The sequence below is a fragment of the Sylvia atricapilla genome, chromosome 1 (genome assembly GCF_009819655.1).
Source record: "Sylvia atricapilla isolate bSylAtr1 chromosome 1, bSylAtr1.pri, whole genome shotgun sequence".
Lineage (NCBI taxonomy): Eukaryota > Metazoa > Chordata > Aves > Passeriformes > Sylviidae > Sylvia > Sylvia atricapilla.
The window spans coordinates 145,190,048-145,203,620 of record NC_089140.1 but is presented as its reverse complement, the minus strand read 5'-3'; the positions used below and the strand labels follow the sequence as shown (position 1 = coordinate 145,203,620).

The window sequence follows — 13,573 nt, the reverse complement described above, 5'->3', positions numbered from 1 at the left end:
ACACTTTATAAAGCCATGAAAATAAATATTTTATGTATAATTTTTTATATAAAATCACTTTAAAAAGTAAAGGCTTTTGATTGCCTATAAACAGGAATCACAGAGCAGCATTTTTTGTTTGTTTCAAATTATCCACAGTTATTTGGAAGCAGTGGCTTCCAATGGAAAATTCAAACTTTAGTTTTTTGTTTGGTCACATGGAGGCACTGCACACGCACTGCTTGGGTTGCTTATGTTTTGAGTCTGGTCAGAAATGGAGCTGCTTCAGGAAAACACAAATTGAAATGCTGGATTAAAATTCTGCAGGGGCTTCCTATTTTTAGGATGAGCTGAATGAAAACATCAAGCACAAATCCCTTCTTCTGCACAAAAATGAGAGCTGTTGGAATTTCGAGCACATATCTAGATCTGCAGTTCATGCTCAGCCCGAAATTTTGTAATGCTTAAATCTTTGTACTGGAAAGGCTCAGTGCTGGAGTTGAGTCTGAGAATTCTAGGTATGCACACAGATAATGACAGTTCAAAAAAATGCTGTATCTCCTCGTTTTTTCCTATGAGCATATTCTTCCTGGATTATGTTACCTTAGTCTCCTGCAGGTCTCACACACCAAGAGGTTCACCACGAGAACATCCCCAAACACAGACAAAGGGGCTGTTGGATGCCTTCATGAAGAACCTCACTGAGTCTGTATCAAATTAAAGTGATTTGGAGGCACATCCCAATTCCCAACCCTACATGGACAACACCTGCCTCACCCCCTCACCCTCAGCACCCTGCTGCTCCTGCTTTGCTGCAGAGAAAAGCCAACAACAAAAGGAGAGCTGCAGTGACTCCCAGCAGGTTCCTATCTGATGTCTGAGGTTAGATCCTGGGGCACACCTCAGCATGGCAGGCCAGATACAGCCTGAATTTCCCCTAGTTTGACCCCACTCCCGTTCCCAACACATAATCCTAACTCTTTCAGGGCCTTTAGTTTACATAAATTACATTGTTTCTGTAGCCCTTTACACCCTGGATTCTCTAGATCTAGCTGAAAGCATCCATATGCAAAGGTAATTCCTCACAGTTAGTCCCCAGCACCCAGCACAGGATCCCCACTCACAGGAGCTTTCAGTCACCGGGTCAGGACAGGAGCTGGTGGGCTCAGAGTGGGGCCCAGGGTAGGAAAAGGACACATCAGCACACCCTGTCCTGTACCTCTACCTGGGGGCTGAAAACAAGGCAAAGGCCACACGTTTCTCTGGAGTCAGAGACAATCTGCCTCACATCCTAACCATGGACGGACCTTCCTCTTGTTTCCTTCAGCTGTGCACATCATAATGCCCCTCACCAAATAACCACAAATGTCACATAACAGGGGATATACTGTCACGGTAGTAGGGAAGTGAAAACAAAGACTGGGAATCCCTCCAGACCTGGCTGGAAAAGCTAGGGGCCAGTTTTTCTTCAGCACAGTGCTGCTGCCACAGGCACATCGAGTGCCTGTGATGTGTGGAAGGACTGCAAAACCAAAAGACAGCCAACTAAGAAAATAACCATTTAAATAAATAAGCAAATGCAAAGCAACATGAGGGCCTTTAAAGAGGCCTAGGAAGGCTGATAGCTTTGAGACAACATCCAGCCTGTTTTCCTCTCCCAGCACAGGGCCAGCTGTACCGATGTCATTCTTGACAGTGTTTGTCTAACCTGCTCCTGCAGACCTCTCATGAATGTTGTACACACACTCCGGACAATACATTTAAATGATCTCATATCCTCTTTTCTTAACCTAATCTTTTTTAATCTTGAAAATCACGGTTTAAGTTTACAGTTCCTAGCACGTAACTTCTCTTGTTGTTATTTTGCCTGTATCCTACAAAAATCTGGTTAGACTGCACTTTTTGCATGCTTGCCTTTCTTTCTTTTTTTTTTTTAGGGGTGGGGGGGGTGGGGGGGGGGGGTTGGTGCCTGAGCCAGTGCAAAGCCAAGGTCATTTCTTACTAGACTTCCCACCCTTCTGCTGAGGAAGAGCAATGCCTAATATCACTTCTGTGAGAATCTGCCAGCTTATCCTGAACTTCTTAACTCCTCAGACCTGTCTCTTGTGCAACCTCTGCTCATATTCTAGGTTTATTGAAGCCCACAGTTTGTGAGCTTTTTCCTCTCCTGTGGATCAGTTACCCTATCAGTCCATATCACAGTCAGTTCTCCTCCAGGTTTCCTTTCACCTTTGCATTTTCTCTTAGATCATTTGTTTTTATGTTCCAGCTCAGAAGCCCCTCTATTTGAATGGCTTTTTCCTGTTTATGAACCTAAAGCCAGGACCATATGTTGTAATAACTTTAAAAAATGCAGCCTTTCCAATCAACAACCTGTGTGGTTGTGCACATGAGCCTTTCACTTTCATCATTCCCAGAGTAATGATTTTCAATAATTTCTGACTTTTATGAGCACACCAGATTCCCCCTCACGTTTTCGAACTCAGAACAAGTGAATATGTTCTTAATACATTGAACGCTACCTAATTTCTTTTTGCACTTCTTGAAAAGCATTCCAGTGTCAGGGAACCAAGAGTTTGCGTTGAGAGGTGGGAAGAAATCCTGCTGCCTCACAACAGCTAATGTGACTGTAACCATTGTAAAATTAAGGCTTAAACCTCAGTATGTTACTGACAAGATCTGACAGGAGACGATTCATTCCTGACCGTCTTGACAGGGGATTCTACAAACCACGTGCTATCGTTCTGAGGTATCTTCTATCGGGAATTAGCCAAAAGTGTCCCCTTCATGTCATGGTTTTCATGTAGAGGCCCATATTGCTTGTCTTTCAATCCAGCTGCCCATCCTTCATTTAGGCGCTCACTAAAGCACCTCCTCCTGTTACAGGGGGCACAGGATAATCTGTTTACACATATGGAGACTTCCAAATGCTGGTCTGTCTTTGCTCTTGGCTGCAGCCAAGTCAAAGGGCAGGAATTCAGACGTCGTTTCTCACCCAGCCAACTGCCCTGAGAGCAAAGACAGCCACAGGGGGACGGAAGACGACACACGGAGGAGCTGACAAGCGTGCAGCCAGGTACCTAAAGTGAGCCAAATCTCACCCCCTGCTCAGACTGACAGGAGCCGCCGGCGCGTATCTAAATCAAAAATATATGTACATGACTTACGTGCACATACTCCTATTTCGTACCTAGGTGTGTCTCCGCTGTAGTCGCAGTAGAGGCCGCGGTGGAAGTCGCAGGTGTCGGCCTCGGTGCAGCTGTCCCCGCGCTGCCGGGCGCAGGCCTTGCAGCACTCACAGCCGTCCGTCACCAGGCTGACGCCGGGCGGGCAGCGCGGCGGCGCCCGCGGGCACTGGCACGGCCAGCGGCAGTACTGCCGCCGGGCCCGGGGCTCCGCCGTGGCCGGGACGGGGCCGCGCATGGCGAGGGACGTCTGGGCACTGGCCTGCAACACAGAAACACGGCTCGGGGAGCGCTACGGAGAAACAGGGGCTGCAAACCCTCTGCTGCTTACTGCTCCGGTAAAATCCCCTCGGGTCTAATGAGCGAAAAAAAAAAAACTTCGACGAACCCAGCCTGTAAGTCAATTCAGAATTTGATAATCAGGTAAAAAACCTCGTCAAGGTTAATCAAGGTTGAAAAGGGATTTCGTGGAACACAGTGATGCTATTCCAGGTCACTGTTCCTGAAATAATGGAGTACTGGGATGCCGTAGTTCATATCAGAACCCACCGAAGGTAGAGGTTCGTTGCATTCTGAGCTCTCAAATCCCTAGGGAACAAACTCCGGATGACATTTAACAGCCATGCTTGTGGTGCAGGAAGGGTGCAAATCAGACAAAGCGAAGATTTCATTTTTCTAAGAGGATCACTGCACAGAAAACCCGTGCTGTACATGGGGGTGAAGCAGGGCACAGTATCTCAGGCATAGAAACAAATGAAGTTATTCACATGGCATCAACAGCAGAGGGAACATGGCACTGCTTGGGCACATGTGGCCTAGAAGCCCTTTCTAGTGCTGCAAAAAATAAGAGTGTAACCCTAAAAACTTCAAACAGGGAAAGTCAGACTCGAGAAATTGCTAAGGCAATTCCATCCTGTGCTGCCTTCCCTGTACTGCACTTTTTGTCCTCCGCATTTTATCCTCTTTGCAGTTTGAGATGTTTCAAACGAAAGGCTTTCCAAAAACTCTCCGTGAGGAAAACGCCTCACTCAAAAGGTTGTGGGAAAAAATTAGGACCCCACAGCCGGTGAGCTATCCATCAGGATATCTCTGCAAAGACCCTCGACTGTCTCTTGCAGTTTCTTTGTTAACAGGCTCAGATTTTATTAAAGTACATTTCTAAGCCGGCTACTGTTGTATCTGAAAGTGCATTTAAATATCTTGGTAACCAGTTATCCTATATTTAGAATACTAAATTGTGAACACATTACTAATCACTGCCAAATAGACAATGTGTTTGCTCTGGGCATAATTCCCAATTCCATTAAGGTCTCCTTTACAAACAGTTGGCCTCAAAGTTGGTTTAAACACACCTTTAAACTCTTGTTTAAACTAAAACATACCAATATAATTTACTCCCACTTTAAGGCTCCTTGATGCTGTCAGGGTTATTAAAAGAGGTACATTCAGATTGATGAAAAGCCCTGGCCATTTAATCACAGGATTTTTCATTCCACTCACAATCATTTGAGTAGGTGCAATAATCTGCCACTTGAGAAGAGAGGCCTCCTCAAGTGCAATAAACCTATTTACTTTGTTGCTGATCATTTAAAAAAAAAAAGTGCTTCATAATCAGATCCAGATATACAGACAAAAGTCACACAGCTATTTAAAGAGCTCATTGCCACAGCCCAACCCTGTAAGTAAATCCCTTCACCTTCCCTTGTTTCTATTGTCAACATGAGCAAGCTTCTCCCTGTGCAGATACAAAAATGTCTGTGAGCCAACATACACAGCAAAGAGGAGTCCTCATAGTCCTGTGGCCTTAGTTCATATGTGAAGGGCTGAGGCTGAATTCTTGTGAAGCACAGAATACCTGGGAGACATTTGGTGGTTTGTGGTAGACAGGAGTTTAAAGCAAATTATTCAATAGCCCTTCCTCTGGATCTGACACCTGAGCTGGCCAGGGAAGCCTTTCCAGTGTCCTCACAGTGAGGAACTGTTGTGGCCCTTGGATGTGCTGGCTGAATTGTCCAGTGGTGTGGCTGAGTCCATTGGATGGACACAGTGTGGACAGGCACCAAAGCACTACCACTCCTGGGTTTTACCAACAGGGACAGCATGGAGTGATGGAGTTGGCATCATGTCCTAGGCTCCATCACCATCTAAGCAAAACCCAGCCTTTGGAAACTGCTGTCCACCAGAGTCTTTAAAAATGCACAACCTGTACAGCCTTGCAGGCTCTCCTCCTCTCTCTTCCTAAGTCCCTCAGACCTTCACTATGGGAAAAAAAAAATCTGTAGATTTATAAAATTATTTGGTTTCCCATTTCCATGGTCAGTGTTGTCGCCTGAGTCTCTTTGGAAAAGTCAATTCAGCCCTACTACTTCAATGTCCCAGAACATTTTTAAAAACAGACCCTTCCATTTTGATGAGTATGTTGGTTAAATCATCATGACTAATGCTTTCCACAAGTGCTATCAACAGGAAATCACACTGTAAGAGCCTTCCCCAATGGCCAGAAAAAAAACCAAAACAAATAAAAAAACACTAGAAAAGCCACCAAACAAACGAAAACCCCGCTTCACGAGAAAATGACACCAAACAAACAAACAAATCCTCCCATGTAATTTAAAGTTTCAGTAATCATGGATTTAGGATCAATATAATGCTTAGGAGGACAATGATTTGGTAGGCAATCTGAAATAAGAGCAAAGAGGAAACGAACACCAAAAGTCACAGTAGTGGGGATTTGTCAAGTTTATTTTAAAATGTCAGAAAGATAAAAGAATATGCCTGTTAGGAAATTAATTTTCTCAAGTACTGGTAATTAACCTGTTTCATTTAATTATTCTTGAATCTTGGAGTCTGCAGATTTTTTATCTTGGCTGCCAAGGAGAAAATATTTCACCAAAATTATTCATGAGTTCTAATTTTTCTGCTTTTGGAGGTACAAGCCCATTCTCATTAAAACAAGATGAAGGCTTTCTCACCCTGCTGTGCCTGATAACTCTCTATTAAAGTCACTCCTGATCTATGCTTGGCAAGCTCCAAAATTACTTTCTTTTTGCATCTGCAGAGCAGATTGCTAGCAACAATTTCCAGCTAATTTCTGTCTTCACATTCAAGAGAAAAGAAAGATAAAATAAAAAGTTACCCACTGTCTGCCATAGCCCCAAACTCAGTATTTTTAATAGCCAGGAGTTTTACTCCCAACTTTCAAGATACAAAGTGGATAGCAGCATTTTAGTGCCACATTCTTCCTACTGGAAACATATATTTTCAATCTATTGAAAAGTACTGCAATTGTAAGTATGTTTGAGTTTTGAAAATTGGAAGAACCAAGCTATGGTGTGGAATCCAGTGTATACAACCCAAACTATGAGCTAGGAGATTTATTGCAGCACTGTTACATAATATATGAGAAGCCTCTACCTTTGCTTTAAAGCAGCAAAGCATCACAATATACTGCTTTACTTCCAGATTTTAGAGTTGCTTAAAATTATATTAATGTGCATTGACTGTATTGTTTCAGTGCTACAAGATCTTACTCTTAAAACCTTTTTCTTTCAAGTATTTTTCTCATCAGCTGAGTGAAGGTAGGGAGAAGCTATCTCTGTTCTTCCCTTCCAGTTTATTGATGGGAAATGTTCAGACAGGATAGTGACTTCTAAATTGGATTCCTCTGGCTGCTGAGAGAGCTGGAGAAGTGGTTCTGTAGTAGCAGAAACCTTAATACTTTATCAGCTTTCACTGTTTTCTCCTTGGTGGCAGTTTAGTCTCAAAGGAGAGCTTTTTATTTCAGTCAGAGCTGCCCAAGCTGTGTTTTGTAAGATACATGCTGTTGAGTGGACTACATTTAATTTCTCACAGTAGAACACATTAAAGAAATATTTTTAACCTACATTTCTGATACTGCCTTTCTGAACAAATGCCAGATGTTGATGGAGGGATATGATGTGATCTGGATTATCCCGTTCTCTGACATATTCACAAGTGGAAATTATTAATGAGTAAATTTTAAAACATTCTCTGTACTACAAAGTCTAAAATTGTCCTGTCACTGTTTAGAAGAAACTCCTTATTTGGAGTTTGACTCTTCTAAACAAGAACACTGAAGTTAAAAACAAAATTTTATGCAGACACCTTAGGACGCATCTCCTAGGAAAAAGCTGAGCTTGGTGCATAAAACACATCTGCTTTCCCCTGGTTCCACCTACTGGCTGAACTATTGAGACAGAACAAGCAGAAATGCCTGTAGAGTCAATTCCAGCTCTAAGAACCACTCTAAGCATTCCCATTATCCAAAATTGTTTTAAAGGCACCCCAGGAGACTCATGCACATTCCCAGAGTTTCTAACACTAACCTGATGTAGCACATTCCCAGGGGAACGGAGCATCTGGACCCCAAGAAGTAAGTAAAAAATGAAAAGACAAAATGAAATATAAACAATCCATTAAATAAAGCCACATACTCTTCCATCCCTCAGCTGTGTTTCTGGGCAAGCATAGGGATTGCTTAGTTTCATCCCACAACAGACAGAAGTTAAAAACTCATAATGCTTGTCACAGATATGGCAATGTAAAACAGGACCTGGCTTACATCAGTGGGCTTAAATCTGGCCCTCAGGGAAGAATTTGCTCTTGACTTTGCTCAGCTGAAACTTCTGTGCTGAATATTTCTGAATATTTGAATTATTATCATACCCAAAACAGATGGGTTAAGAGAGAGCCAATTCTTACAGGGAGATCAGCAGTAATCACAGTATCATCAGGACTTCCTCACTGTTAAACTCTTGCAACAAATCCCTAAGTCCCCATGAATGCTCATAAAACTCTCACAGGCTAATGCTAGGGACAAGTAGCATGAGGACAGAGATATAAATCAGATTCTGCAGGACACGTAATTTAATGGTCAGAGGAAAATATGATTATGCAGGGCTCAGCTTCCCCATGAGTGAGGTTCTAGATCCCTCATTGAAATTGATCCCAGACATGAAATCTCCTGGACATATTGTGAAATAGCAGACTCTGAACCCAGGAAATATAGGACAGTTTTAAAGATGTCAGGTGCCAGCTGGATTTATTCTTGCTGTTCATGGTAGGTTCAGCAGAAAGGAGCGTTCTGCATGAAGCAAAACATTCAATAGCCTAAGAAAATAAAATATCCCCAGTGAACCAATCATTATATGTCTGTGGATCCATGAATGATGAGCAATCAGCTTCCCATAACTTTATTTTGGGAAATGCATCTGTGGGAAGAATGTAGACAGATGTTTGGAATAGATTTTTCTAACTCAGTTTAGATATTTACAGAGTAAAGATTACATACATTCATCTCCTTGCCAAAAATTTGCTTATATTGGCAAACTCAGTGTGACCTCCCATTTTCTTTATACTTTTCCACGGAGTATTTAGAGTGGAAAAAAAAACCCCAAAAACTTCCCTGTTAGAAAGTAACCTGATGTTTTATAACTGTTGCCCCAGTAGAAGCACTTACTTAGAATAGGGTGACCTAAAGTGTTTGGTCACCATTAACAAATTGACACTGTCACCACTGACTCCACAAATAGAGATATTAAACAGCACAATTTCTGTGCTCTAAGAGCATTTTAATGTCTTGTGCTGCAATGAGCTCATCCCGTGAAACAAGCTTGAACTGGAGTTTGCGGAGTAACAGGGAACATCTGGAGGAGCAATGAGAAATGTCTCTAGAAGTTACAAGCAGACAGAGTTCAGTTCTAGGGAAGGGAAAGTGCATGTGGACCATCCAAGATCACAGAGTTTGAAACCATCCTAAAACTGTATAGTACAATATGTGGCTGTACCAGCAAAAAGATGGGGAGCAAAACCAGTATCAGTTCCAGCTCTCAGACAAGAACAGACTGCTTTGGCACAGGTTTTACTTTACAAATGGCCTTGTTCTACATTTGCTTTATCTCCTTTCCACTCATGGCTTTGAAATCCAAAGGAAGATACTTTTTGCCTTCTTACCATTTTGGGGACATTATTCCATGCTGTGCATAAAAAGTAAAGAAAAAATTAAAAGCTCCACTTATTTGTTTGGTTTTGGTGTTTTTCCCCCATGGCAAGAACAGTGCAGATTTCATTAAGTTCTTCAAAATTATCTTGGTTTTCATTTTTTTAAAAACAAAAATAGAAATTTACATTTTCAAGTATCCTGAATTTGCATTTTCAAGTATCCTGAATTTCCTGTTTCTGTTCCAAAGCAGAGAATTTTGACTTAAAACAACTTTTCATTTTTAAATTCAATGTTATTTAAATTCTCTAATTTGAAATAATTTGCTTGACTGGATATCTGCTCTTCCCTGGAGTTGCTAACTAACTGAAGTCATGAATCCCTATTTCCCTTAAAGAACAATTTCCCCTCCATATCAAGTTTCCACAACTACTTCTCTCTAGTTCTGAATTTTGAGTTGGTCACTTTATTTTCCAAATATCAAAGTTTCTTCCTCCTTGAAATCCAAATTAAGTGCTCTCATTTTGCAATTGTTATGTTAATAAGCTTATTTAGATGCAATATAGAAAAGAATCTGGTCTCAGTGAGATATCATTTGATCATTTAATTTCCTGGTCTACAGTCCTGGACTCTCACTTCAAATGGTGTATCTGGGAATTTGCAGTCTAGAATATGGCAACAAGGATGGTCAGAGACCAAAAGGAGAAGACACTGAGGAAGCTGGGTTGCTCTCAGTCCACTCTTCCCAGTGGTGGCAGAGGGTGAAACAATGTGCAGAAGCCACAAAATACAGCTAGGGAGGCTCTGAACACAACTTCTTTACTAACAGAGCAATGCAGCACCAGGGCAGGTCATCCAGGGAGGCTCTGGGTTCTCCATCCTCACGTGTTACACGCAGACTTCAAAGCATTCCTGTCAGCCTGTGCATGCACACCTTGCCAAATCCACATGTGGAAAACACCCATAAACCCAAACCACCTACAAGACATCTTCCCCAGTTCAGTTCTGCAGTGTGACACCTAAAGTCTGCTTCTGGCTCAGGGGATAAAAATTGATCTATTTGTTAAATGGTGCATATAATGCAAAAGAATCCTATTTTTCAGGACCATCCCATCTCCTATCACAAGCCCAGCTGTACAAAAGTTATTTCACAGATTATTATTATTATTTTATTTGATAATAGGAAACATGCCATAAATCTGGTTTTGTAGCTGGAAGATTTCAAGATAACAGAAGGTAAAAAGGAGCTGCTGCTACTGCTGCTTTAATGGTCCCTTTGGAACACATGGCATGCATGGCTTCATCCAAAAAACATAGCTGCCATTTAATACAGTGTTGCATCATTATATCAAAGCCACCTCAAGGCTCTCAATGAAAGATGAGCAATCTTTGCACAGCTACATCCCTGTGGTTAAGTGAAAAACAGATGGTGCCTACAACTTGTCTGAATAAACAGCAGTATTTCCAGATGTAAAGCCCCATCACAAAAGGATATTTCGTGCCAAGTATGGCATATTTTGCTAACTGTGGTCCATAGTATATTCTGAGATCTGCTAGACAGAGAACACAGATGGAAGACATAGGTCAGTTACATCTCTAGGTGCAATAGATGCCAGACTTCTGCTTGCTTGAGGAGGACCTGATACTAATTCAGAGTCTGACTGGGGAACGTGATGATCCAGCTTGAAGTGGTCTGTGTTATCTCACCCTTGGCCAGGCAAACTCATGGCAGAAGTCTCTTGTAGCAGCTGAAGTGAGCTGGTTCTGTGCGTGCAAAAGGATCGGTAAAGCAGCAATTGTACATTTGAAGCAAAGGCATCCACAGCACAGCGGATGGTTGCCTGCTCTGGGTGTGGTCTGGCCATACAACTGTGAGGAAAGCAGCTTCTCTTCACAGAATCATGGAATCCAAATGTTCAACCAGACTTTACACAGCACCTGTAGATCTTTCTAGAAAACCAAATCAGGAAATCAGCAAAACACAGAGTGGGAGAGGAGCATCATCAGATTTTATCTTACACCAAACAGGGGGAAAGAATAATGACTAGAGTACAATTCTGAGTACCAGCAATGAGAAACCCCATCCACAGGATTGCTGTGTTGTGCTTGCAAGGGCAAGATTTGCACCATCATAGGTCAGCTCAGCTTGTGATACTTTCACGTCTGTATTGTGGAAAGCTCAGCTGATATCCCCCACCATGAGTTCCTCTGAGAAAAGAACAGATTAAATTCCAAAGATCAAATGGAAAAGTATTTAAATTAAAGAAGGGAAGCATGACTTGAAGATGTATCCAGACAGCAAGAGCTTTGACTGATGTTCTGAACAAGCACCAGGCATCTGGAAATCTCTGAAAACAGGACTGTAGCAGTGCTAAGACATCTGGGAAGTGACGAGTGTTGTCATCACCCTGAGGGTGCAGAGGAAAAAGGGACTCACACAGAAGACAAACCACAAAACCTCCCTATGAGTTAAAGTCGTATGACATGGTTAAGGCAGGGTGAGGGACTAACCAAAAACATGAGGTAACTGGGGCACCCAGGTTGTCACAAAGAGGAAAAAAGGAACTGAATACCTTCTAACTTTCCCCCATCATCCTCTGGGGACATCTGATCGCACTGACAGCAGGACAGAAACAGCACCATGGCCTATGCTACTTCCAAGGATTATGTTTTCTGCCTTCAGTGTTATACAGTCAGAGAATCACAGAAGATAAGGGACTAATGTGAATGCCTCAAACACCAACAGCCAAATAGCTGTGGAGCCAACCAAGGGTCTTGGTAATAACACACTGTGAGAAAGAACAGGATGTGGCTGGAGAAGGGATCACAGGCAGGTAGAGGCAATACATTTCTGGGATAAATGTCCTTGTTCTGGTTCCTGAAGATTAATGCAGTACAGCGCAAGGGTAGGGCTGAGGCTGAGGAACAGCCTTATCCCTGTAAGCGATGTAGAATGGACTGTAGGGGGAACCAAGACCACTAAATATCCCCAAACCTCTCCAGCCCATTCCCAGAAAAGTTAAGAAGAACAGAATGTCTGTGCATGCTAAATCATTTCCATAGAAAATGAGAAACTTACCTCCAGAGTGGGGAATATTTATCAATAAAAGAATACTCCCATGAAGCACTGGTGTGTGTGCCCCCCAGGAACCTGGACACCCTATCAGATGGACCACCAAGACTGGTGATGTCTCTTTTCCATCCTCTCTTCCTTTTTCTGTCTCACCCCTTCTTTTATCCAATTCATCTCTCTCTCTCTCTCTCTCTCTCTCTCTTTTCTCTATCACCCTATCTCTGTACCCAAACCCTGCTGCTGTGTGCTTACACTAGGAGAACAGGGACTAACTTATACCAATTCCATGCAAAATGAGTAATTTACCAATGAAACTTTGTCAGCTTTCATGGACCTTTTGACTTTCGTCATTGTTTTCCAACATGAACACCTAAGAATCTTGGGTGCTCCCCTTTCTTTGAAGGGTGGGACACCATGTAAGTCCCTCCTGCCTCTTTCAAAATTCCAGATAGTATGACATTTCTCTATACTGTAGTGTGAAATTCTTCACTCAGACACACATCTAAACAATCCTCAGCTCAGGGATATGAAGGAAAGTATAAAATGATACACAGCATAGAGCAGATGCTGCTTTAAATCACATCCCTGAGGAGCTGAAGTAGAGAATTCCCTGGGGAGACATTATCTTCCTAATCTGTTTTCTTCCTAAAGCTGGTATCAAGCTTTTAGCCATATCACAGGGTACCGATGTCAAACAACTGCTTCTTAAAATCCCCCCGACAGATTTAATTATGTATTTTGTCACAGTGCTTTAGAATGTGCAGAAAAGGTTCTCCAAAGGAAACCTGATGCCCTTTGCAGCAGTGACACCTGATGCCTAAAAAGAGGCGCAGAATGCTAACACAAACCTTTGGAGCATTTTTTCTTCTGACTTGAAAAGCAAAAATCTGCAAAACAACAGCACACACGCATGCAAAAATAGACTTAAAGACTTTTAAATAAACCCAGTGAATTCAGTATAAATGTAGCAGCAAGCACTGCATGAGATGAAATGTACAGAGATCATGGTTAGAAGGGAGTCTGCAGCCATGCACAGCAGGTAGGCAGCAAGCCAGACCCAGGGTGGTCCCTAAGCTAGAGAAATGATGAATTGCTGTAAGCTCATATTAGAAGTTAAACCGAGATCAGCACAAACAACCTTGCCAATTTTATGGTGAGATCATTTAGCAGGAGCACAGTGATTAGCTAGAGGCCTGCTTTTCCCAAGCTTTGCTGAGCTTATCTGCCTAAATCCCTGGACCAAGCCCAGCCTATCTGAAGAAATTTACTGGCTCAACATGTGGAGCAGAGACATTATGTGGCAAAACTTGTACACAGTGACCCTTCCCAATGATAATATCAAAGAGCATTAGGCCTAAAGCTATGAGGATGGAAAGG

The 13,573-nt window shown here is 42.4% G+C and overlaps 1 protein-coding gene across 1 annotated transcript in view; it reads right to left on the bottom strand.

Moving 5' to 3' along the window:
• The window catches only part of CCN4 (cellular communication network factor 4), a 50,690-nt gene that overhangs the window by 4,139 nt on the left and 32,978 nt on the right, over positions 1-13,573 (bottom strand). The window contains exons 4-5 of the mRNA XM_066317057.1: positions 9,138-9,160; positions 3,147-3,456 (exon numbers count right to left, since the gene is read on the bottom strand). Of these exons, the coding sequence (XP_066173154.1) occupies positions 3,147-3,456; positions 9,138-9,160 (333 nt within the window). The remainder of the gene's footprint in view (positions 1-3,146; positions 3,457-9,137; positions 9,161-13,573) is intronic.